The 27,970-nt window shown below is 41.6% G+C and overlaps 1 protein-coding gene across 2 annotated transcripts in view; it reads right to left on the bottom strand.

The window, feature by feature from the left end:
• WDR11 (WD repeat domain 11) overlaps positions 1-27,970 on the bottom strand; it is a 677,364-nt gene that overhangs the window by 247,784 nt on the left and 401,610 nt on the right. For both annotated transcript variants that reach the window (XM_078643933.1, XM_078643932.1), the window contains exons 14-15: positions 25,018-25,126; positions 17,216-17,340 (exon numbers count right to left, since the gene is read on the bottom strand). In XM_078643933.1, coding sequence (XP_078500059.1) covers positions 17,216-17,340; positions 25,018-25,126 — 234 coding nt within the window. The remainder of the gene's footprint in view (positions 1-17,215; positions 17,341-25,017; positions 25,127-27,970) is intronic.

Below are 27,970 nucleotides of genomic sequence, written 5' to 3'. Positions count from 1 at the left end.
AACATGGGTTATTTCTACAAGAAAGAGGAAAAGAAGCTTACATGGCTTCAGAGATTGAAAATGTTTATTAAACCTGACAAGAAAATAGAAACGCGAGTTGGAAAGTTACTTCATAAGTACAAAACACCTGCAGCCTATATGGAAGGGGAATATGGTTATCATACTTGCCTTTGGTTTGATAGTTGGATGAATTATATCAAGGATGATGGTGTTTTGGCATGGCCAGAAGACGGATCGTTTAATATGGGAGTTTTGAAAAATTTGAGAGAAAAAATGATGGCTCTTGTGCCGAAGCCTAGACCTACACAATTTGAAGCTCTAGCTGAGTGGGAAGATGAGATATTTGAACTTGCACGAGAAAACAGTGGTATAATAAGAAGTCCAAAATCAAATTTTAACAGGGAAACTCATGAAGATAGAATGCGTCGTTGGAGAAAGGCAGACATGTGTAATGGTATGTACCCAGTGAGAGTAATGGTTACTGAAATACCAGGTCAAAAGAATACCCAAAAAATAATAATATTGAAGAAAGTGAATTGGAAGATTCTGTTTTAGAAGAAATATACCTTACAAATAAAAGACAGACTCCTTTAAAACCAGCTTGTTCATGGTCTACCCCGATGGTTTCTACAGGAACCACTACAAGTGCACCTCCACTTAATGAGGAGTCACCCAGATTTTACCCGAATAATACAGAAACTCCTGAAAGAGTAGAAACAAGAACTAATTGTAGTGCATATGGTGAAAGTAGAAATTTTCCTGAAACTCCAGTTTCAAGAAATGAGACTCCTTCCAGAGGTCTAATGAGTACTGGAAGAGACGAGGAAACTCCAAGTACTTCAGAATATTTACGATCAAAAGAAGAATTAATTCGGCAACTAACTAAAGGCATGGAAGCAGTAACAGTTCCAGTAATGATTGGTGCTGTTCAGCCAGTTTTCGATCAGGGAGAAATTAGACATCCAGGTTTGACTATTCCATTAAATTCAGAAATTCAGAAAGTGGCTGAAAAGTTTTATTCAGAATTAACTGAGATACATTGAGAGAAAACACGGATGCCTGATTTAACTTTTAATCCAGATTCATTATGCAGAACACCAATGGGTGCAGAGTCAGATACGGAGTTACCAGAAAAAAGTGTTGAGAAAACAGATTCAACCCCAAAGCTTGATGTTGCAAAACTTAAAGCAGATTTGGAGGAATTAATAATTGGCACAATTGGTCCTGACAGTTTAAAGCATTATCAAGATGATGAATTGTTATTCATTTGCAAAAGCATACAATGGAAAACGAAAAATAAATATGAGCAGTTATAAGAATTAGCTGCAGAATTAGAGATTGACCTGAGTAAACAGAAACATTTGGGAAAACATTACAGACTAGAATTTTCTGAAAAAGACATTGGGAATTTTAATGCGATGGGAAGAATTCTGCATATAAAAGATTTGATTGTGTACATTAAAAAATTGGGTGATTTGAGCAAATGGAGAGTGAAGTGGACCAAGAAAAGAGAGGAAGAAAGGAGAGAAAGGGGCATGGTGGCTAATCAGTACCCAATGAGAGAAATAGCAGGAGGTGGTTATGTGCATGTTCCTTGGTCTAGACAGGACATTTTGTTGTTCACAAATGATTTTCCTCGATTGCGAGAGAAGCCTGTGGAATGGTATCGACAGGTGGACAGATTCATAAAGGTCTCGAAAGTTCTGTGGATTGATCTGGATGGATTCTTTGACATTGTCGTCCCATCAGATCTTTGGACAGAATGTAAAGTCTCTGTAAGTTGGCCTAAGGTAGAACCTGCTCGAGATGAAGCAACAGGTGCTCCATCACCAGTTGTTATGGATCTTTATGATAAAGTAATTGTCTGGTTGAAAAATAAAATTGCCCCTAAAGAAGTAGACTGGGTTAAAATTGACAGAACAAATCAGGAGCCAAAAGAATCGGTGCATTCATTCTATGAAAGACTACTGTTGGTATTTAAACAGTACAGTGGCTATGAAAAATGAAGTGAAAAGGACATGAGCCACTTTATATACAGATTTGTTTATGGCCTGAGACCTGAAATTGGTAATATGATCAGGAATGGTATTGTTGGATGGCAATCACTCTCAGTTGACGATATACCGAGAAAAGCAAAATACTGCAGTGATGAAATAGATGCGAAACAGAAAAAGCTTAAGGAAAAGGCAATGTGGGCACAGGTGAAAGTAGCTGAACAGCAGATTGCAAATTTAGAAAATAAAAATGTAAATTTTAATCAGAATCAGGGTCATGGAAAATTTAAAGGCAATTTTAATAAACCAAAATTTAGTGTTAATATTGAAGAGCTAAAACAAAAGCTGCCTTGTTTTAATTGCGGCGAAATTGGACACTGGAAGCGCGAGTGTAAAAATCCGCCCAGAAATTTAAAAAATGCATCATTAAATCCACAGATGCAGAATGATGTAAATCTGCAGCAACAGCTACAGCGACAGTTAAATGAGCTGAATCTGCAGCAACAGCTACAGCGACAGTTAGCGAATCAGCAGAATCAGATTCCACAACCTCCTCTTCCAAACTGTGTGAATGGTCAGAGGTATAATTCGGAAACAGGATTCAGCGGAGGTGATCAGGTAATCAGACCGCAAAGAGTGAATGTGCCAAATGTTTCTCGACAATTTTTGATGACAGAAAATGGAGGAAGTGATTCAGATGATTACTTATGACGGTGCCTGAGAGAGGGGGAAGAGTGTGTGCTTGGAGCCACTCTTGAGGTTGACCAGTCTGGTCCATTTGTAAATGGCAAAGTGAATGATGTAGAAATCACTTTTCTTGTGGACACTGGTGCTACCCGTTCTACTGTTAGATCAGTGGAAATAGAAAACCTTCCTCTCTCCGGTGAGAGCATCCAAGTAGTTGGTGTAGCTAATCAACAAATTAAAACAAATTTGACAGAGCCTGTGAAGGTATAGATTGGCAAATGTAAAGACAAACACAGATTTGTAGTCTGTAACAGCAGTCCTGTAAACTTGCTAGGGAGAGACATTCTCTGCAAGATGAACTGCAAAATATACTGCTCACCGGAGGGTATTGAGCTTCAAACATTAGAGGAAGATGGGCTTTACAGATTAACAATGTTAATGGTTGAAGCAGAGGAAAGTAAATTATTTCCTGTATTTGATAAAGACAATTTACCTGAAGAACTGAAAAAGACAGTCAAAGCTGAAATTTGGGACTGGTCAGGAAATTAGATGGGTTTGATGAAACATGTAGACCCAGTTAAGATTACAGTGAAACAGGGAATAGAATTTCCAAACATTCCTCAGTACAAAATGAAAGCAGAAACAATTGAAGGTGTAATTCCTGTAATTGAAAAATTCATAAAGCAAGGTGTTCTAAAAGAAATTGAAAGCAGTCCTTGTAATTCACCGATTATGGGGATTCAAAAGCCAAACGGAACGTACAAGATAGTTCAAGACCTGAGAAAGGTTAACCAAATAGTTGTTCCATGTTGCCCAGTTGTTCCAAACCCAGCAGTAATTCTTTACCAAATTCTGCATGATGCAGAATGGTATACAGTCATTGATCTTTGCAATGCGTTCTTTACTGTTCCATTGCGTTCAGACAGCCAGCAAATGTTTGCGTTCCGGTTCCAAGGTCGCACATTAGCATGGTGTCGTATTCCTCAAGGGTATACAGAGAGTCCATCTATCTTTAATCAGTTGCTAAAGAAATCATTGGAGAATCTAAATTTACCTGGAAAATCGACATTGGTTCAGTACATTGATGAGCTCCTTGTAGCAGCAAAAACACGAGATAACTGTGTCACAGATACAATTACTCTTTTGAATCATCTGGCAGATGAGGGACATAAAGTGTGACCTGCAAAATTACAGTTTTGTAAACAAGAAGTAAAATACCTTGGTCACAGAATTGCAAAGGGAATTAGACAAGTGACAATTGAGAGAATAAAAATGATTCAGGGAATGCAACCTCCAAAAACACAGAGACAAGTCAGAATGTTTCTAGGGATGGTTGGCTATTGTCGTCAATGGATTAGAGGATTCTCAGTTATTGCAAAACCACTGCAGAGATTAACAAAATCTGATATAAAAGATCCAATTGTACTCACAGAAATTGAAATGGAAGCCTTTGAAAAGTTAAAAAGAAGTTTGTGTGAAGCACCTGCCCTAGGCATGCCAGATTATGAAAAAGATTTTGAGCTGTACTGCAGTGAAAGAGAAGGATGTGCATTGTCTGTTCTAATTCAGAGACATGGAAAACTGAGAAAGCCAATAGCATATTTCTCAGCAGTACTTGATCCTGTTGCAAAAGCATTACCAGGCTGCTTAAAAGCAGTAGCTGCAACAAGTGTGAGCCTTGAGCAAAGTGAGGGAATTATAATGGGATTTCCTGTAAAAGTCTATGTACCCCATTCAGTAGAAATTCTCCTTACTAGAAGCAAAACACAGCATTTAACAAGTAACAGACTTACCAAATACGAGAAAGTTATTCTGGGATCAGATAATGTCTCGATAGCAAGGTGTGTGAATTTAAATCCTTCCTCATTATTGCCTGATGGTATTGTAACAGAGATTAGAAATGAAAATGACATTGACCATGAGTGCTTGGATGTTTTGGAATATTGCACCAAGCCTAGGCAGGACATTAAAGATGTTCCTTCGCCTGAATCAGATTTTGTTTATTTTGTTGATGGTTCTTGTCTGAGAACAGATGAGGGCTTTTTGAGAGCAGCATATTGTGTATGTACAGTAGCTACTGTGATTGAAGCATCATGTCTTGAAGGAATTCGTTCAGCTCAAGTAGCAGAATTGATTGCTTTGATTCATGCATGCGAAAGAGCAAAAGATTTAAAAATAACCATAGTGACTGACAGCCAATATGGATACGGAGTTGTGCATGATTATGGACAGCTCTGGTCTCAAAGAGGTTACTTAACATCTGCAGGGAGTCCCATCAGAAATGCAAAATTGATAAAAAGATTGATCGGTGGCATTCAGTTACCAGAAAAGATTGCTGTCGTAAAATGTGCAGCTCACAAGAAAGGCAAAGATTTTATCACTAAGGGAAATGCCTATGCAGATGAGATTGCAAGGTATTGTGCGAAAAACAACTGTTCAATTAATCGGGAAAAAAATGATGAACATGTTTTGAGCTCACTTATGCTAACATCAGTAGTTGAAACATGGCAGGGAGTAAAAGATTTACAAGATGAGGCAAGTGATGAGGAGAAAAACGCATGGTTAAAAGCAGAATGTAGACAGCGAGAAGAAGATGGAATTTGGACTTACAAAGATGGCAGACCAATTTTACCAAACAGTATGATTGCTGACATGGCTAGGATGTATCATGGTCAGGGACATATAGGAAGAGATTCCATGATTAGGCTTTTTAGACAGACTTGGTTCAATCCAAAGTTTAGAATTATTGCAGAATCCCTTTGCCAAAGATGCTCGATTTGCCAACAAATGAACCCCATCAGAAAAACAGTTGTAAGCATGGGAACCATAGGACGGGAGGGTGGTCCTTTCACCAGGTTACAAATGGATTTCATTGACATGTCACCACAAAAAAAATTACGTTATGTCCTTGTGATAGTGTGTTTGTTTTCAAGATGGATTGAAGCGTTTCCTACACGTCACAATGATTCTGTTACTGTTGGTTGCAAAATTACTTTTAAGGGAGATTATACCTAGGTACGGTTTTCCGGTGACTGTGGAAACTGATCGTGGAACACATTTTGAAAACAGACTATTGCAAATGATTTGTGAAGCTCTACACATAGAACAAAAGCTACATTGTGCATACAGACCACAAGCATCAGGTGTTGTTGAACAAGTGAATGGAACCATTAAGAATAGACTTGCCAAAATGTGCCTAGCTACAGGTATGAAGTGGACTGATATACTTCCACTTGTTTTGATGTCTTTGAGAAGTACACCTGATAAAAAGACAGGTTTAAGCCCACATGACATTCTCACGGGCAGGGTCATGAGACAAGCATTTATACCAGTAGGAAAGTTGATGACTATTAATGATAGCGTCATTTTGGAGTACTGCAGGAACTTATCTGACGTTGTGACTTCTGTGTTCCATCAGGTGGGAACGGAAGTGCAAACAAGAGAAAAAGAGCAAGCACATGATCTGTTACCAGGTGACTGGGTTAGGACAAAAGTTCATCGAAGAAGAAACTGTCTGGTACCCAGGTGGCAAAAAGCAATGCAAGTTATTCTAGTCACAACAAATGCAGTAAAGTGCAAGGGTTTGAAGAGGTGGATTCACGCAAGTCATACTATTCGTGTACCTACACCTGAAAATTCTGATGAAGAAAGTGATACTACTGCGGATTCAGATTCTGAAGAAGAACCTGAGAAAAATTCAGATCCTGTAGCTCAACAGGAAAGTCGACATCTGGAAGGTTCAGATGTGAATCAAGCATTGAATGAAAAAGATTTGGAAATTGTGACACTAGACTCTGAGAATGACGAAAATGTGCTAGAAAAAGAAGCAGAAAAAGAGTCTGATCAAATTGTGATTCAAGACCAGGAGAGTATTGAAAAGCAGAAAAGAAGCCCTGAAAGCAGGAACAGGAAATCTGAAACTGGGAAGTTGAAGGTAATTGAAGAAGAAGAAGATGAGTTACCAAGTACCAGCTATAAGGATAGAGTTCCTAACGGAGTGAAGCTGCCGAGTAAAGAAGTACCTGAGTCCAGAATTAAAATTTCTGACAGCGAAACAGATAACAGTGATGATGAAGAATCTCAAATAAGAAATTTCAGAAAAAGAGCTTGGAGAACAGAGTGTAATGTGACGGAGCCAAAGAAGAAATTAGCGAGAAAAGGTGATAACTGGCCAAGAGAAAATGAAGGCCTGAAATTCGAATTAGCAAACAGATCAAAAGAGCAAATTAATGAAATATCAAGTCAAAAGGATCCTGAAAAGAAAAGTGAAACAGGAAAGAAAATAGAAGACATTAGTAGTAGAGCAAAGAGAGTTTTGAAACCAAACCAGAAATACAAGTCCCCTGAATGGACTTACATAGTTATTCCACCTGTAGTGGAAGTTAAAAGTAGCAGTCAGGAAGAAATAGATGACAATAGTGACAACGATTTAAGTACTTTCTGTAAAAAATGTAGGGTTCTCGTTTTTGGCATAAGGCTGAAGGAATTGTGTTAGGAGACACAAGGTCGAAGAAATCTTGTTAGCTGGAAACCAAATTGTGACGCAAGGTCGAAGAAAAGTTGTTAGAAGGTGGGATTTGTTAAAAAAAAAATATATATATATATATTTAAAATAGGGGGGTATTAGAAGAAAATTTTGACATTTTTAATTTTTGATTTTTGTTTTTGCAAGTTTTTGTTAAAGGAGTAAAAATGCCTTACACTTTTACTAATAGCAATTCAAGGTGTTCCATTTTTAGGAGATGCTGTAAAATGTCTTTGATTTGTGTGGTCCTAATAATCCTGCTTTGGTTAATTCTAGCTGTCCTTTTCCCTTTTGGATATGACAAGGAAATGTATGAGGCTAATATGACGAGCAAAGTTTCAGTTAAACAAGACAAACATAGAGTAACAGGCAAAACTAACAGAATTATTGATCACAAACCAGAGATCCACCGAGATAGATCTGTTGGAGATTTTTCTAGCAATACTTTTTCAAGGCTTTTGGATGAATATGTAAGGGTCATAAAGGTCAAGGATTGTTATATTTGTGTAAAATTGCCTGCTTCTGTTTCGGAGGGAGTTACCTATAATATGCTTCCTCTTACTTATGGCATGACCTGTAGTGTAATAGCTAGCTTATTTTATCAGACTGGTCGCTTGGAGTATTATTATTCTTACCATGACGAGATCTTTGCAAACCTGAAAATAGCTTAAATAAGCACAAGCAAGCCAAACAGATGAGGGAATTTTTCATTGTGACAAATGAACTTACTTACGAGTATGCTTTTAGAAATAATTTGACATGTAAATTGAGAACTGAGGAAAAGTCTTTCCTGAATCTAGTAGAGGAGAGGTGAGCAATTTACAAAAGAAATGAGATGCTTCAACAGACTAAATCTAAATTTTGGCAGTTGGAGGACGAAAAGCTTAATGGTAAATCATTTGAGAATGTTGCTATACACGTAGACAAACCAATTAGTGGTACATTTTGTATTAGGAGAGATAACACTTTGTTCGATAACTATTTTGTGGAAGCGAGTCATTGCGAGGACACTTATCAAATCATGGGGGGGTGGGGATTCAAAGGTGGCAAGGATCCAATTTTTCCTGGAATTTATTTTGTGTGTGGAGACAAACCCTACTATAACCTCCCAGATCACTGGTATGGGACGTGTTTTGTTGGAGTTGTTTTTCCAAAAATATTCCATGTTGACAGAAATGCAGAGGGTTCATTTGAAATTAGTAATCATTTGAATAGATTTAAACGAGAAAGTTTCTCAGAAATTTTGAGAGACATTTTTGAAGCAGTAATACCTTTAGTAGGTATAACCCTGAATGCAGGTAGAATCAGAAAATTGTCCACAATTGTTGACAGGTTGTCAACTGACAGAGCTAGTGGCTTTCAGTTGGTGGACACTGAGCTCATTGCTATACGGTCCATGGTAATGCAGAATCGTCTTGCTTTAGACATCCTGCTAGCAAAAGAGGGAGGAGTTTGTGGCATTTTGCATGTCCAACACTGCTGTACCTACATTCCTGATAAGAGTCAGGGTATTGAGATGTATATCAAAAATATCACTGAGTTGCAATCAGAAATTGTACCCTTAGAAGAGGATGATTTTTCAGAACGCTTAACCAAAAGATTTGCAGCAATCAAAACTTGGTTTCAAGAGATTGGTGGTTCAATTCTTGGCAAAATACTGACACCTTTATTAGTTATAGTCTTTGTAATTTTTTTGTTAAAGATCAGTTGCATGTTACACAAGAGAAAGAAATACCTGAGGGAAAAGAAGAGAATATACAAGCTTAGAAAGGAGCAGGAGAGAGAAATAGAACTGGAAGAGTTTTGTAGAACTCAATACGAAAGTTGCAGACAAACAGCTGAGACAGGACTTTAGAAATACTAACACAGTGAAAACAAAACATGTTCTTCGATGGGATAACATTTTGCTAAATTTTTGGGTGTGGTTTGGTGATTTTGAAATCACCAGATGAGGGAGTTGATGGAGCGAGATTTAGAAATAATTTTATTTCAACTCGCAAAGTTAAAACTTCCATAATAAAAAGTAATTATACTAACGTGAATGGAGTGAATTTTATTAACCAACCTAGATTAAAACGCACACATTACATAAGGGACTAATATTTGTGCTCATATATGTGCTTTATGTTGCAAAATGTATGTTTATGAAAAATAATGAACTAATCTTGTCTATCGTTCTTGTCAGAATTAAATGCGGCTGTTTTATTAATGGCATGTGCTTATTTCTGTGTGCTTATGCTTTGTCTTTTCGTCTTTATGTTGCACAAATCTGTTTGTTGCTTTATTTGCTTCTGCTAGGTAACATAGATTAATGGGTTAATAATTAGCAAAGGTGGGTGGGTAACAGAACAAACTCTATTTCTTTCATTAATCATTGTTTTGTGTTTGTTTATGCATTAGTTTTACGAATGGGCCTGAGAAAATGGCTGGCAGTCCTGCAGCTTGTGAAAACTTGACCAGAGTAAAGTCTTACCCATGCGCAGTCGAAAGAGTCATCTTTTTGCTGAACTAACAACGTTTAATGCAGAGACAAACGTGGTCGAGTTGAATGTGTTCTTGGAGTCTTTGCCAAGGACAGGATGCTGTGGGGCTGGCCAAGATTAGGAAGTGAAAGATTCTCCTCGGGAAATGTAACTGTTTGAGGAAGCAAAGAGGATGGTGAAACTAAGAACAATAAGGGCTATGATGAGGCCCCGGACTTGGTCAGAGGAGAATGACCTAATAGTGGACTGACGTGGCTCAGCCAATTGCGAGTTTGGATTTTCGAAAAAACGTCCGATAAAGATACTTTAGCTAGTCAGAAAAGGTATAAAAACTGTCCCAATGGGAGGGAGGGGGCTCTTGCTGCTCATCGTCTCCAGATTCCTGTTAGGCGTGACGTGCTGTTGGACATTTTGGAGCACGTAAGGATCAATAGGGTTAAATGACTTTTACCTTTATTCTTTTAGGTGAAGTGAGTTTTAGACAGGGAAGTTAGGGCTTAGGTGATGGAAAACTGTTTATTCTTCTTTAAATCATGCTATTTGATTTTGCTTGACACTGTTGATTCTAATTGCTAATCTTCAAATAATGCTGCTTTAATAAAAAAGATTCTAATAAAATGCACTTTCCTTGAATAAATAGTTAATAAATAAGATTTTGAAAAGACAAGCTGGCCTTGTTATTTCACAGTCGTTACCATCAGCAGATCCATTTGCCTAAGTGACTTAATTAAAAAGCAAAAGCTTTACAAAAACCATGGTGAAATCATTATTTTGCAGATGTATATAAATGTGTATATAGTTTGTGAATAGGTTTATTAATTAGGTCACATGATTCAGTTGCTCGAAATATGTCACATTGGTTTATGGGCCTTATGAGTGATTTATGATTAATGGTGAGTATTGTGTAGTTGGGCAGCGTTGCTTATGACATATTTTCTATAGGGGCGCTGGATCAATACAGTGCGGTAACTCCCCATCAGTACAATGAAATTACGAGTTTGTCCAAATGGAATGGGGAATAACTGCACAGACCTAGTTTAACCAGACAGATTCATACATGATATTACCTTTTCTGTGGGGATTATCATTCACATTTACCCTCTACTCTGGGCCGGTATAAACATGAGTGGGGGGTTTCTGTGAGGGGAGGATGAACGATGATGGGAAAGAGCAGGGGAGACTGTAGTCCGGCATGAGATTATTAAATTTTTTGCCTGAGTACCATGGAGGAGGGTTGAGCAGGGAAACAGGTTCGGGATAAAATGCAACTGTTTCCCAAAGCAAATTTATTTGCTGGATTTTCTGGCCAGTAAAATCAGATCTGTTGTTCTCGCACCCTGTAATTCCAAGTGCAGGAACAACGGCCCACTCATGATGGATTCCTCCTACAGGAAGTCCGCTCCACTCAAGTTATAATCGGGTCTATATACATTTACAGAGGGGTGGAAAAATCAGAACCTTGCTAGAATCTGATCCCCGATTGTCAGAGTTTTTACATAGCGAGAATACTGTCACAGTTTGTCACCTCTCTGCATGGCATAAGAAGGGACAAGTGTATTTTATGAGAGGACAAGTAGATTTAGGAAGCATTCAACCCATTGGACAAGCAGGTATTTTATAGAAATTGTACAGCCCTGCATGCGAGTCTAATAATATGTATGGGAAAGGGAAAAATAATATATTACTAACCCTAGTGTATAAGGCATAAAACCTGGGTGAACATATTGAAAAATAACTTGGCAACAGTAAACAAACAGTTTTGATGGGGAACCCATCATAAAACGTTAAGAGAAAATAATAAAATAATAATTCACTATCACAATGGTCCTCGTTACGAGAGGCCAGTGTTTGAGGCAATATGTATCAGACCACATTAAAACCAGCCCAACAGGTTCGGAATTTTGTTGGTCTGATAAACAAAAAAAAAAACAGTTACTAAATTTCCCCCGATAATGTCCCAGTAATTTTGTGGCTTTTTCCCTTCTAAATGTTGACAGGTTTGTCCTGCCAACATGTATTGATTTATTGGGGGAATACCCAGGGAGTGCAGTGTTAGCCACCAAACTCCTATTTAAAATGTGTGTAGTAAAAGGTATTACCGCAAAGTCTCAATTAACTGTGACACACCGTAATGAGGGAAACAAAACCCTAAAATTACAACGAAAGATAATAGTGGTGGTTCAGGAAAACATTAACTTGACAACCCGGGAGAAAGGTATGATTTCCTGACCGATCTCTCTGCTCCTCTTGTGAATGCAGAGTATATCCGCTTCCAGCAGTCCTTTTGTGACTCCCACTGTGGGATAATGAGTCTTTTCGTTTTCCTTATGCCGCTAGTCTACATCATTCCTAAATCCACCTTATCATATAGAAAATGTTGCTATATAGTGGTTCCAAAAGATTCATATCAGTTAACTCTAGAAACAATAATGAGTACAAAGTTTCTCTAGTCCATTATAAACCCCCCAGTCATCTTTTGACTATAACCGTCCAATCTTTGAAAAGGGATTTGTATTTGGTGAAGGCAAAAGGAAGGCTGAGTGAGACATTTTTTCTATGTTGAATCTGCTGGATATATGTATTTGGGATGAGTTACTGGCAAAGCTTGATGTCGATTTAGGTGTTAGTGAATACATTTTTGATGGATCAACACTCTCACAAACCAGTACATTTGCCGCGACCTCTAGGCCTGCCGCCTTAAGAGTGAGTTTCACCTCTTCACACACTGAACTAGGTTAAGATAATCTGTGTCACTCTATTAGTTTAAAGGCCTGGTGATGGGCACCTCTGGAAGGACTCCAGTGTCAGCTCAGCTTTCAGTCCTTCAGTTACTGTACTCTGCACCCTGGCGTGTGCTTTAAGGGCTTTGTTCTCTCTGCAATCATGCTCTCTTCCTTCAAGGGGACTCACCTGAATTATTAAACAATAACATTAGGCACCTGTACAATATCACTCTGAGCAGTGCCTTGCTGTTTCAGAATTATGCAAATGATACCAACATTGTGGCGAATCAAGAAGACTATTCGAGTGAGTTGTGGATTTATAAACCTGTCTCTGTGATATAAATGACTGGATTAAACACAGCTTGCTTCAGAGTAATTGCAAAAAACCGCTATAATGGTGCTGGGTTCACCTAAAATACTAAAGGGACCACCATTCCTCCCCTTCTGGGGAACATGTTACAAGTTCCCTTAGAAATGGGGTTATTGGATTAGGGGGGATTAGCCCTTCTCTAGCAACACCCACAACTCTTTGAAGTGCAAGTGTGGAAGGTGCAGACTCCGCCACTCCAATCTACTGACTATGACCAATCCGGCCAACAGGCAGTCCTCCTGCGAGGAGTACATTGGGGCCAACTGCATCTAGTCATGTGACCCAGAAACAGGAGCTGTATGTTTAGGATAAGAAAATTCCAACTATCTAAAAGTAGCATTTTCAAAATGTTTACTTTTCTTCCTGTTCCCAAACAAACCTCGTTATTTATTAAATGCAATAAGTTAACCCAATGGTATCCTATGGGAGGTAAGACTCACATTAGTGAAAAAACAAATTTGTGAGTTCTTCAATACCAGAACATGTGAAACTTTAAAGTGCATGTCCACATTTTTAAATATAATGCACGCTGCCCTAGGGGGTGTTTAGGGCATACCCCAGGGGTGACATATGTATTAACAAGCATTGGCATAGTCAATAGGTCTCGCCTTTGGGTCTTTATAAGTGTTCAGTTATCCAGCACAATATACTTGGTGCAACAACATCAACTGTTGCAAGGATAAACATTATAAGGTCCCAAAGGCGAGACCTATTGGCTATGCCACTGCTTGTTGAAATTTGATCTGGAGTCCATTTACACCCCTAAGTATTTATAGGAGCTGACCTGGTCGATCCTGTTCCCAGCGCATTGCTAGACGACAAATATCAACAAACCCACAATTCACCCCTACTGATTGCCTCATCGGTGTATTCATTCAAATATTAATTTGACTAATGGGATCATTATTACAACTCCTCTCATTGTCTCGTCCTAGTAGTCACTCAAAGCTCTTCAAATTACACAACCCAGATAAAAAATAGTATAAGCCAAAGATGTACTACGAATCGGGAGCATTCACCTACAGGTATAACACCATGATGAGTGCACCCAGGAGTGACTGATTTATGTTTTGTAGGATCAGCGCTTACCCTTCGAGCATCCGGCTCTAAATTAAAAATCTATACAGTTAGCAATAATCCTGGTAAAGAGCAAAAATTGCGTTTTTAGATGCTCACGAAATTCAAGAAGAATAGTTATGGGTTTGAGTCCTTGGGGTAGAGAGTTCCATGCCTTATCATTAAGCAAATGAAAGGTGTAGCCACTAAGGTGGACTTGTCTTGTCAGTGTGAAGATGCAAGGAGTCCCCAATCATCCAGGACACAACCGTTCCAAAACAATCTTTAAGTCAGTTATATTCATCATAAGTAGTGCAATCTAGACGCATTACCGAGTGTCACCTGCATGTTGGTAAAATGTACTCCAAACATGCATATTATGGCAGCTAAGGGCAGCTAAGGGGTGCTGCATAGACCTTGAACAGTTGAGCTCAATTCCGAGCCTTCTAGGAACCTGATCACGACGAGTCTTTGAATTCTGAAATAAAAAGTGCTGATGGGAGGGAGGAGCTACGTCACCGACTAAGATGGCCGCTTAAGGGCCCGGCTCCGTCGACCTCCGTTTCCAGCTGGATGATCCTGCAACTAATCCTGAAATCATGTCCGACCTCCAGGGAGATGAAGCCTTGCTGAATCGTTTGGTTCAATCCCCAGACCTTTGTCGCCAGAATTGACGGAGTTATGTCGTCTTCTAGATCCTGGCCTAACGCAGCTTGTAAGCCGGGGCCTCGAGTTTGAGCCCAGCCGAGACGTAATTGAACAACATCGGCCAGGTTACTGCGACAGAGTCCGGTCTCAGCAGTGGCAGTCCCCAGATCTGCTTTTGATGGCGATCGACGTAGCTTTCTTGATGTCGTCGGACAATTGACCTGAGCGTCTGTGGAGGTTCTGTGACTCCTGGCCCGGGGACCCGGTTAGACATCGCCGGGGTCTGCTGGGATGGGACCCTCGCCTGCTGTCCGGAGCCACTTTGTCTACAGGACATTTGCCTTTATTTGTTTCTATGGCCCTTTTTCTTCCTTTCCTTTTCTTCCTTTTATTAGTATAGTTGGCGAAACGTTCTGATTGGTATCGTGTATCCGTATCGGGTGCTCTTGCTTCTTTCATTATCCTGATCTATGGGTGGGCGGGCACTGAGGACTGGCACTGGATGTAGACTGTGTATTGTATGATTATATATCCTGTATAGTATGCATTAACGCCAGTGTCTCACTTATTGCTGTTCCTGACCTGCATATCCTGTTGCTCTGCCTAGCCACCGTATCAGTATTTTCGATTGTGTGGCACCCGATGCGTTTATTTAGTTAATTTTAAAAATAAAACCTTTGTCTCATTCTGTAACTTAATTCTGCGTTTAATATGAAATTAATCCTGAATCGCTGCCGGACCTCAGGGATGTCGGCTGAAGAGCTGTGGCATATCGTTGTATACTTGCTCCTATTTTTGATTAGCGGCCGGCCCCTGTGGTTATAGGCCCATGCCTGTAATGTTGCTGAACTGATCAATAAAGGTTTAAAAAAAAAAAGTGCTGATGATATCTCTTGATAGCGTAAAAAAAATGACCCAGTTTAGGATCTTGACACTGGAGTCCATAGAGCAGTGGGTGGTGAGGACCGGAATACCACACGTATCAGCAGTAGGTTTATGTAGTCTTCGCAAATGCATTGGAAGGACGACACACGAATTGCCTCAAGCACCTCAGTGAAGGATTTGTTCGATCCACCAGCATGCAGTGGTGGTGCTAGCTAGGATAAATTGCAGACATTGCAGTTAAACCCAAAGAGAACCACATGAACCTCAGTGGGGCGTCTTTGATTAATTAGAAAGGGAGGGCTCACAAGGAGCGTTGGGTTGCTGTAATAGCTTGAGGCTGACCCTTGCCTCTTGGATGTGTTTTTCCCCGAGAATACATGATGGGGTCGGAGGTGGTTAATGGGACTGAGACATCTAGTTTCTGGGAACGGCTCAGCCATGTCATCGAAAGTGAGCGTAAAACCGCTGGGATTCACCCACTTGCACTAGTTTCTATGAGCTCTATATATCAAGTCTTCTAAACTATCAAGCCCACCAGCGAGTCCTTTGTAAGGAGGTCGGAAGGGAACTATTGGCTGCATGGTATTGCACTGTGCAATAAGCAAGACCTGGTCACTGAACAAATATGCCGTGGCCAGCCTGTATGTATGCCCTTGCTGTTGTATAGTGTTGAGTCTGCCTGCGCTCCTGTTCTGGTATTGGGAGGTCCCACCCATGTTCCTTAAAGACCACCCCCTGGCTGCGTAGCTTCCCTAGTGGTGCATTTCAGTGGACTTCTAGGCTTCTGGCATGCACAGTGAACTTTTTATAAACATACTTCTACCATTCTCCTCCCTTAATGGCATGGCATTACCCAGACCTCCCACCATTTTGGCCTTGTAGCGCACATGGTATGGGCACTACAGCTGTATTATATAGGTATATTAGCGCATGCTTTTTATTGGGTGTACCAAAATATACACGCTGCCCAGCCTCTTTGCCGGATCTTGCAACATTCATTTCAGAGGTTGGTGGCTCCTAGTTCTTAGATCTGTGCTTATGGTTTTGTCTGGTGTGCGTTTGATATATTAACCATATTATCTTATCTTGTGTTACTTGTTTCAAAGTTAGTGTGCTTGAAACGGTGCCTACGGTTATTAACACCAACACTTGCCACAGTGCCCCACATGGTGGGGCTGTTTGACTAGTTTTGAAGTTAGTGCTTCAGTAGAATGTTTAAAAATAAGTGGGTGGGGGGAGTGCGGCCGAGAGCAGGGACGCACAGCTTTTACCTTGCGGGAGCGAGCACGATAATTGCTAACAGATGGTGCCGCTCGCTACCGCAAGGGAATCGTCAAACGTGCACACGTTGCATTGAAAGCAATGGAAAGTGTGCACGTTTTTGGGCAAAAAAGCGAATCTATTTCAAGAGATCCCCTCCTATAGAGCGCATGCGCGCTGCGTAGGCAAGACCTAAAAAGGGAGTATTAGGCTGGCAAAGGTTTACTTTCCCAAGTTGAATTGACAATGTAAAACTGCTCACAGGCTGCAATGGCAAAACGCATTTGTACTTGAACTGTCTACTAGTAGGTTCAAGGCAACCATCAGTACCACATTGTTCTCATAATTTCACTAACCGCACCCACCCCCACTCCAATCCAAGATTTGTTACACTTTTGCATCTTTGTATTCCAGAGGAAGAGCTTTGTAAAGTAATCCCACAGCCTCTTCTCTCGCCTGATGTGATTCCTTGTGCTGACAATCACTAATATTCTATTCCAGACTGTGCATGTTAAACAGCTGCAGGGAGAGATGATTTTAGGTCATTCCACTCTTTCTATCTATTAAAGAAGAATGTGGTGTACCTTATCATGGATGATTCCACACAGCTGAGCTCAGTTTCTGAGGAGACCGTCTGCCTTGCCATGGCTTCACGGGCCGCCAGCTGCTTCTTTCTCAAACTCTTCAGATTATGAGAAGGTGACCACTCCTGGAGAGAAGGAGGTACAAAATAAGCAAAGAGCAACTGGAAGTGGGAGTTAAAGTTACTTACCATCCATAACAGTCATTGTGATGGACATGACAGCTTCCAAAGGTTCACTCTTTTAACGTTATCTCACCTGCCAGATTGGATCTGGAATTTTATTTCTATAGTACTTTTTCAACAGCACCAACTGGCACGGAGGGACGTCAGCTCTGATTTCGGGAAGCGACATGGAGCATGCTAAAAATGGCACCCCTGCAGAATGTGTGGTCAGTTCTGCATTTTTTTCCAAGTCACTCCGAAGCTAAGGGTGTAAAGGGTGGAGTCAATGAAAATACTTTAAATATAGGGAGAGAATGTGGCCTAACTCTAGGGCGGTCGACCTTGGAGCTGGGGAACCGGGTTTGAGTCGCTGCAATGATGTTCAACATTCTGTGATTCAGGGCAAATAACGTAATCTCCCCGTGTCTAACAAAAATGAATGTGTCCGTCTGTAATGTAACTCTTGCTCATGTAAAGCACTCTGATACCGTCGGGTCTTGTTCGTGCTATCTAAAACTACCCCCCTCCCAAAAAAATAATGCTAATCTCAAAAGGAAAGTCTGGAGGGTATTCAGGAGTCTGCCGGGACCATTGGGCCATCAAAACGATGATAACCAAAGTTAATGTGATCATATAATGTATATTAGCTTCCACGGACTGCTTGTAGAGTAACTCATAAATACCACAGAAAGGAGGATGCCTGAGAATACTACTTAGTCATTTCAGGAAACTATGCAGAACAGCTGTAACACATTGAAATTGTGCACGGACTAGCCCACAGTGGCAATAGTGCTGCATAAAGAAATGCAAGGGAGTCCAGGAAGTGGACAGGAATGATTTCCAACAATGCAAAGGTGGTAGATTTTCCCTCACACTGAATGAGCTCAGGAGGGTCCTTCCTGACCAGTTCAGAGCAATGCTAGATGCATGCTTTGTTTGCTTACATATAGCATTTCCCACGAGGGAGTATTTAAAAATAAGCAAAGAGATTCTCATAGAAGTAGAAACCACTTCCTATCACTATTGAGAGCATCAGATTAACGTCTCCTTTAGGAATCTACAAGGTGCGGGTGGATATTTGCTGTGTAACCATTTGAGAAACCTTGCAGTGACTGCATCTACAAGAAACATGAAAGTAAATCTCGATTTGGGGAAGTCAAATGGCACCCAGATAACCAATAACAGGGTCTGCATGCTTTGGAGTGATGCTTTACCTCATATATTAAAAGGGGCATTTCAGGCACCCTGAAACCTACTTGCTACTTTCTGCTGAAGACTGGCAAGAACCCAGAAGAACAAGTTATTTACCTTCAGTAACACTCTCTCTGGTAAAGACAATCGAACTGCATATTCCTCACCTTTATAATATTTCACAGGTTTCAGAATTTGATCCGGAGAATTTTCAGCAGCACCCGTACTTGCCGATAGGTGGAGCCAGCGACTCCACGTTGACGTTGTTCATCACTGAAAGTGGTGTGTGCAGGCCTAGAGAGGCACTACCCATGCGCATTGACCTCTGTTACTTTCCGACTCATCCGCGCCCACAGGCACAGAGGCAAAATCAAATCAATCATGACCACTGTACAGATCTTCACAATGGAACCTTATTATGTGAAAGAGCCCAGAATTTGTGGTAAGATGGTTTCTACCATAAAATGCAATACCGAAGGTAACATTCTCTTTCTGATAGATACTTCTAACTGCAGATTCCTCACTTTTTCAATAGATACCAGAACATTACCTTCTAGTAGATAGGTCAGAGCAACTTCAGGATTGCCACCTGGAGGCACAATGGCGCCCTTGCACCTTCTTGGGAGATCAAGAAAGGTAGGACGGGCCAGAGTCCTGCTTGGACTTCTTACATTTTTTTTCTTGGATTTACCCAAGGATTTAGATTAAGATGATCTGTTGCAGGAGTGGCCTCGGTAGCAGGACAGGAACCTACCTTTTCACCTCAACCGATCTTGACTTGGGATCTTGCAGTTCTTTGCTATGAACAGTTCCACTTCCTGGTCTTGAATGGTCTTGGGGTGATTCAAGGACCAATCACTGAAGGCCTTGGAGTTGTGGTCCGACCCTAGGTGCCACAGGCAAACCACATGTGGGACAACCACTGACTTTTGTTTGCAATTGTTCCCATAGGGTTTCCACCCTGTAGATTTGGAAGGTGACATATTCCCTTACACACTGTAGAAATATTGTCAGAATTTTGTCTCAAAGAGACGAAGGGTAGCTCCTGATCCCTGGCTGTTGGCACAGAAAGAAAAGAACTGAGGACAGTGTTTATGGGTGGCATCTAAGCCCGCCCACATCATGTCTGAAGCGAAACAACATAGGATGCAGGGATGCCACTTGTTGGGACATGACTTACTGCTAAACAAGTTCTGGATTCTGTCTGATGCCTGGGGATTAATCAAAAGGTGTGGAATCTCCAGTTAGTCACCGTCATCTATTGCCATGGGGATCAGAACTACTCACATTTGCCAACCACCCACTATTGAGCTGGAGAGCAGAATTATGTGTTGCAGACAAGTATTGTGTTTGTATAGTCTGTATAATGGTTATAGTTTCTTCTAAAGCCCACAATGGACATATAATAATCCAGCTGCTTTTTCTTTACAGTGTACTGACTATGAGCCATTTGCTAATAAAAATTCTAATGAGTATAAATTGAGGTGAATACAAACTATGTACTTTCTCAATGTCCCTAAGAATCTGAGCTTACCAATAGGGTGTCATTTGAACCACTCCAAAATCTGGATTACCCATTATGTCAGGTAATTGCGAGGAAGTATTTGCATTTTAGAAGGCAGATTAACAATCGGAAGTCAAAAATAGATGGAAATTCAGCAGATAATAGCAAGTGTCATGCATTTTACATTCCCACAATTCTCCTGATTAGAACTGTACCCCACAACTACAGGCAGACCAATCATCCTGGAAGAAAAAGGCAGAAGACGACAACACTATTAAGCCCAAGAAAGAAGTTTGGAATTATGTCAATATTTGGGATGTGGGCATCTGGATTATTTGGGCCTGGGGTCAGCTAGCACCTAGGGATAACAAACGTGCATTTCTGAAAGTCACACATCCAAAGGAGTTTTCGGTGTGTGACTTGCTTGAATGCCACCACTTCTTTCCAACTCAGAATGCCATGCAAAAGTCAAACATTTGTTAAAAAATAGAGAATACCCTCACATTTGTGGGATGGAATATGTGATGAACAACAAAAGTCCCAGAAACCAATGTTACCAAATATCTTCTCATGAAAACAGTACCTCACAAGTGAGGGTGGGCCTACTACAATGGAGAGGTGTAACTGCAACAAACGATGGACGGAATACTGAATGATTCAAACATTCCCCCCCCCCAGTCAAGAGATCTGGGTTAAATCCATCGTTCTTTTGCCCACTACGCCACCCCAGTTTGGACCCAGCCATATGCAAATCAGTCTTGACCGTGTGCCGCATGGGAACAGTCCAGACCGAACTGCCAAGTCAGGTCCTCCCTTGACCGGAAACAAGCATCCTTGGACCGGTTTTGGGGTATGTCACCCCTCATCAGCCAGGCTGGCTTGAATCCAGTGGCACAGTGAGCAAGGGACCCAAGTCTGGGCATACCCATCGCACTTAGGACGAAAAGTGTAACTGCAACAAATGATGGACGGAATGTTGAATGATTCAAACATTCTCCCCCGTCAAGAGATCTGGGTTAATTCTATCGTTCTTTTGCCCACTACGCCACCCCACTTTGGACCCAGCCATATGCAAATCAGTCTTGATCCTGTGCCTGTGGAGAGGAGCAGTCCAAAACTGTAACCTTGTGAAGTCAAATTACAGTGGTTTTCATACAGTTACAGGTTTGGCCTCTTCCTGTCTTGCACTTTAGCCTATGACAAATTTTTGACATTTTTTATCAGAAGTGTTGAAAAGCTGGACAGTAACAGAAAATGTAGAAAATGTGATCTTTCCCCATACTTTGACATATGCAGGGCATTCTGGGCAATCAGATGTACTGTGATTCATACACGCCAAATCAATTTGGATTCCCCTGGATCTCTACTTGTTAGAAATATCTGGGGTTGTTCGCTATCTATCGCTGGGTGCAGGCCAACCCCGGGCCCAAACACTGCAGAAAATAATTTTGGAAGCTCCCACATCAAAAAACATTCCCTGTTGTTTAGTGCGTTGGCACAAACTCACACCCGTTGAAGCAAATGCATGACTGGTACCTTCATACTCCAGAAACCATGGGGAATGCAGATGCCAGTTAAGCCTTGGCAGTGATATGTTCCTCCACAAGGGCGACAGGAGAGAATTAGCATGTTTTGAAAACAAAAACGCTGTGCACCCTATAAAAATCATGATCAGTGGATCTCCTATCTAGTCATCAGAGTGAAGGAGGTATGTCACAAAGCAATAGAAACGTTTCGATGTGTAGATATTAAAAATATATGGTTGTGGTATGTTTCCATACAGTTCAATGGTCTGTTTAAAATTTCCTAAATCCACTGCACACAGTTTACTGCCTGTGGGCACATTGAGCCCACAGAAAGCAACATATGTCTAAAGCCCGATGCTGAGAAGATACAGAGCAACAAAGATTAGGTTCAAGCCTTGGCAGGGCAAGCTGGAAGAGGTAACCAATGGTTTAATTCAGGACTGGGGCCAACTGCTCAGATATGTGTTTCCCCATTCCTAATGATCCTGAGGCTCACAGCAGAGGTTAGGAGACAGATGGTGAAACTGACATGGAGATCACAAACTTGATTTCCAGTTCTTCTGGAATTCTTTTCAGATTCCCCAATCCTACTTCCTCAAACTCCTAACATTCTGAAGGATGTTCTTGGCAACTCACACCCACTGATACTGGGGGGCAAACCCCACCTAATGGTGTGGGTGATTATTGGAGATGCTGGGATATCCCACACCTTTTGGAATAGGCTTCAAACATTATGAAGAAAGCATGGTTGGAGTCTAAAGTCAAGCGATACAATTTGACTTGTCGTAGATGATTCAGTTTGTGTATGGGACAGAACCTGTATCCCATGAGGACTGATATAGTCCATATTGTGAATTTTCTATCAGAATTTGCTGGCCAAACTGAGGTATTCATGTCTGAGGGATGTGAACATGGTCCTTCGATTCTTGGAATAATGGCAGGACAATCGGCTCCTTTCGAGAAAAGAATTATCAGGAAAACTGGCAATGTTACTATGTTGCTTCCTGTAAGCAGGTATCAAAAGTATGAAGATTAGGAATGTCATCTAGGATGATCACACCAGAAGAAATTAAATTTACAGTGTCTAAAAACAGTAAGTCCCATACTAGTGTGGTTCATTACTGAGCATTCCAGAATAATCAAAAATCATGTGCAGTGAGATGCCTTTGGTGTATGAGGCTGTGATGGAGGTGTTCACACCCTCGAGGACAAAACAACTCCAGGCGGTCAATAAAAAATCCAAATAAACCCCTTTCTTCACCCATCTTAGCAATATGGGTCCAATGGGTTTTGCAGGTGGTGAGAATTGATACCTCTACTTTAGGAGCTCATACAGTCAGCGGTAGCAAGGAATGCAAAGCCTTTTCTCTAGGTGGTGCTGAGGGCCAAATTAGGAGTTTGTTGGTGTGGGAGCAGGCCATCATGCCCCACTCCCACACTGCCAAAACGGGCCACCGCCCGCTCACCAGATTACGAGTATTACCGTGGTCTGGCAGGTGGCATGGCGGTCCTGTGGCAGTACAGTTTTAAAGGCTCATATGTGAGCCTTCATCTGCACCACCGCGGGACCGCCATTGTACGTTCCTGCACAGCATGGACTGTGCAGTCCATGCTTTGCAGGAATGGGGTGCATGCACACAGTGGGACACAACATGTGCCCCCCTGCATGCTCCCCCGTGCAAGCCAAGAGGGAGCTGTGTAGGGCCCCCTTTCTTTCCTCACCGCCAGTAGCTTCAGGGATTAAGAACCTCCATGAGACTGCTGGCGGTGATGAAAGTCGTAATATGCGTGGCTGGGCACCACAAAGCATATTGTGGCCCTCAGACCTCCACGCCACCCTGGCGGCTGCAGCAGTCCGACCGCCCAAGCTTGAATCCAGCGGTTGGACCGCTGGTGCAGCAGTGGTCGGACTGCCACTGCTGCACCATCGTGAGTTTGGCGGCCCTGGGACTGCCAAACTCACAATTTGGCCCTGTAGAGGGCATCTTAAAAGCGGCTGACTGGTTTTCAGACCAAACCACTTTTTTATTTTTTTATTTTAAACCAGTGATGGGGGTGGCATCATTGGTGGAGAATAAGCTTTAAAACTGCATATTCTGAATCTTTCTTCCACAAATAGAATGTAAAATTTCCTAGGCACTGGGAAGGAAAGTTTCAGTTCTATAAAGTACACAGAGGTGAGGATTATACCACCCTACGAGATAAAGACTTTGGTTACCCACCCAGGATTACTCCTCCGGCTTCTTCGTTGAGTATAAGTATTGTTTCCAAGTCCTCTTTATGGATGCTGTTGAGGCTTAATTGGTTATGCTACACTGGGAATGGAATTTTGAGCTATTCATTTGTTACAGGGTTGGAAACAAAGGCAAGATTATCAGTAGACGACAAACCGGCATAATCATACGCACGAAGAAAGAATAAGTGCTTTTCCATGTAGATTGTTTTAAACGGAAGCCTTGGATTGTGATTGGTGGACTGTTGATCTCATTTTGGGACTCACTAGATATGTAATTCCAATGCTGTTATATTGTTATAGTGTTCTTTGGAATGGGCTACTGAGCTCAATACAGATGGAAAGACATGCATAATTATCGCATCCATGTCCTTAATAGAATTGAAACTTTCCTTCATGATCACTAAGAAATTTTACACTCTGCCACAATTCAGTGATCTGTGTTAATATTACATAATTTATTGTGCAGACTACCTCCCCTGGGAAAACTCACACATATTTGGTAAAATCCAGATATCCAGGGTAGCGGTGGGCGGAATTTGCGTGGTCGTATTACGCAAAGCTCCGCGAAACGGTAAAAAATGTCCGTGATCACGTAAAAGTTCCGCGAACACGTGGAATTGCTTGTTCCGCCCGTTCGCGATGCTTTTTTCCTGTTTGCGAGCGCTGTTTGCGTGCTCAGGGAGAAAAATACACATTTTGAAAGCGCGAGCAAGCCAAAAATTCCGCGAAGCTGCAGATCGCAGAATTTTGGGCAATTCCGCGTTCTCCGCAGAACGCAAAATTACCCAAATTCCGCGAGCGGAACGGAATTTACAGCCCAGGCCTAATCCAGGTAATATTTCTTTAATTAGCTTTCCGTGATTTATGCAGGTACATCTAAAAAATTCAACAAATATTTGGCCAAATTAGTTTAAAAAATAAAAATTGATAAATATTTTTCATTATATCTTCGTGCTGGAATGAGATATTGCTGCAGGTTTGTACAACCACATAGCCCTGAGTAAAAAGAAAAAAAAACAGTTTGTATGTGTGCACAGAGAGACCAAAGAGCTACATGTACTTCAAGAACCTATGCCTATTATTTTTTAAATGCTCCACACAAAGGTTCGCAAGCACCTCTGCAGTGAAAGGGTTAGGCAGACAAGGTTGTTGTCCAGCATAAATGCTTGAGCTTTATTCCTTACCAATGCAGTCACAGGTGGGAAGCTTTTAGACATTTCTCTGAGCAGCACACAGGTCCTGACGTCCCACAATTCCAGAGGCTTGTCTTTGAAGACCACTGCTAGGTACTGCCTGTAACAGAATCAGAGCATTGATTGTAAAATTAGAGTTTTTGGCGGCCATGTGTCTGGGAAAAGAAGGCAGTGTAGGCGCATCATGAGTTTGAACATCAGCCTGTTTCAAACATTCTAAAATACATATATTAAAAATCACAGGGATTTTGCAGACAGAAGAAGCACAATGACTATTCTACTTTCCACATCACACCTACACCATTCTACAGGATACTAACGCCACAGTCCATTTGGGCAAGAGAGCAATAAAAGAACAGGCCTTTCAGAAACATAAATTAGCGTTTGCGTTAGGTTAACATAGTGGTTGTTCACAAGAAAACTACTATCTTCTTGTCTTTGTGTTCCATTATGTGCCTTTAGCGAGATCAGAACAGACAGCAAATCATAAGCTGCTATACCTGCTACGGAATCTCCTTACTTTTTCTAGGCCTAATTTAGTGCAGAGGGAACAGCGAACGATCCAAAGTTTGCAACTCCCAGTAACAGAACTGAGGACGTAGATTTATCACATTGTTTGTATTAACAATAGTGTTTCTGTTTGTATACTAGCTTAGGCAGTTTTAGTAACTGGATCTGTCTCTTAAGGTCTTCCCACATTTTTCCTGGGAAGAGTTGGTATCAGCTCATTAACGCCTGTCTGTAGTTTTGGTCCATCATGTTTTCAGTCTTCTATTTGTTTGCATTGAGAAAAAATGTAGAAATGAGGCACCGAAGAACAAGTTACTTACCTTCGGTTAACACCATTTCTGATAGAGATTATATGTAACTGCAGATTGCTCACCCAGTGAATTTCACCAGACTGGAACCGGAAGATCCAGTGCGCCTGTAGGTGGTATCATGCAGTTCCCAGTCAGGTCCGTCCTGCCCTAGATGTGACATAAGAGCTTCTATATCCATCCCACCACTGCATGCTGACCCCGTTTCTTCAGATCTCTGTCCACACCGAAGAATACAGAGCCCATAAAAAGCAGAATGCAAAAGTGTAAAGATCTCTAATGTTGGGATCTTATTAACAGACTTTGAGTCCATTCCACAGAACGGGGAGGAGGGTGGGTTGGCGAGGAATCTGTGCTAAGAGAGAGTCTATACCAGAAAAGGTGTTGAAGAAAGTAAGCAACTTTTTCTTCTGACAGAGATTTCTAATGCCAGATTCCTAAACTTGGGAATAGATACCAAAGCAGTACCTCCTCAGGTCGCGGTGGATCGGTGGACGGACTCAGACCAGGAAATCCTGCAGGACAGATCAGGCATAGTGCCCATCCCACTGGACCTTGCAGACAAAGCAATAGATTTTCATGAACGTGTAGATCAATATCATCGTAGCGGCCTGGCAAATGTACAAGACTGGCATACCTCCCACCAGCACAGTTGTAGTACCCTTTGCTCTGGTGGAGTGAGCATCCAAACATTCTGAAGGGTGCTTCCTGGTAGAACAATAGCAGACCTTTATGCACAAGACAATCCATTGGGTTCTTTTGTACAGCATTCCCCTTTTACGCCTCATCAGAGAACCCAAAAAACTGTTAACTGGCCAATTAATATTCTCTGGTCCGATCGATGTAAAAGCTGAGGGCCCTCTTAGGATCAAGACGATGAAGCCATTCTCCTTCCTTGGAGGGATAAGTCGGAGTATAGAAAGATGGCAAGGTGATGGACTGCCCTATGTGGAAGAGCGTGACCAACTGTGGCAAGAAAGATGCCTTTGTTACAAGCACCAGTTCATCCGGGAAAAAAGATGCTTATGGCTGCTGGACGGACCACACCTGGAGTTCATTCACTCCCCGTCAGATGTGATTGCAATGAGAAAACTGTTTTTATGGTGAGCAAGCAGAGAAAAAAGCTGTGCATCGATTCAAAAGGAGTGCAAATCATATACGAGGGCCAAATTAAGGTCCCACTGTAGCATCACAGAAGGCGTTGTCGGGTACATGGAGATCAGCCTTTTTAAAAATCGCATCCCATAAGGTGATTTAAAAAGGGAGGGTGATCGGGCAATCTTAGAAAGTCCAGGAAGGATGAAAGAGGACCCTCAACTGTCGCCACAGCAAGGCCTTGCTTGGTTAGAGAGAAGCACCACAATAAAATGGCAGGCAACTTTGCCTGTAAAGGCTGAATGTTACAGGAATAAAACCAAAATCATACATTTCTGCCAGTGTCCTATATATACAGATTTAGTGGAAGGTTGCCTGGATGCCAAGATGACACCAACCATTTCAAGAAAAAATCAAAAGCCATCAACTGTCGCTGCTCAATCTCCATATATGGAGGAGACAGTTGTGAAGGGCCAGCTGCTGCGACAGGAGGTCCTCCCGAAGGCCAATAGTTCTGGATGCCACACTCTCCTCGCCCATCTCACAGCTATTAAAATTACTTGGGCCTGACCTTTCCTGATGATTTTCAATTCTTTGGTAGAAGAGGTAACGGCAGAAAGGCATATAGGAGTCCCAAGAAGCAATCCAGGCGAAACTCGTCTCCTAGAAAGAATCGACTTGGGAACTCCAACATGCAAAAACTTGAACCCGGAAAAAAGTTATCTGCAGTAGCAAATAGATCGAGCTAGGGCTCTTCCCATTGTTGGAAGACGCCCTGTGCCACCTCAGAGTGTAACCGCCATTCATTATCTGCTAGGCATAGTCAGCTGAGTACATCCACCCTGGCTTTTAAAGATTCTTCCAGGTGCTCGGACACCAGGGAATCACAATGAGCATTCAGCCATTTCCAGAGATGTATAGCCTCCTTGCACATGGCCAATGACCTCATGCCGCCCTGTTTGTTTAACTACTACAGGGTGGTCATGTTGTCTGTGAGCACCGGTACACGTTCGCTTTTGATGGTCAAGAGG

Source organism: Lissotriton helveticus, chromosome 5_1, assembly GCF_964261635.1.
Source record: "Lissotriton helveticus chromosome 5_1, aLisHel1.1, whole genome shotgun sequence".
Lineage (NCBI taxonomy): Eukaryota > Metazoa > Chordata > Amphibia > Caudata > Salamandridae > Lissotriton > Lissotriton helveticus.
This window is presented reverse-complemented; position numbering and strand designations above follow the sequence as displayed.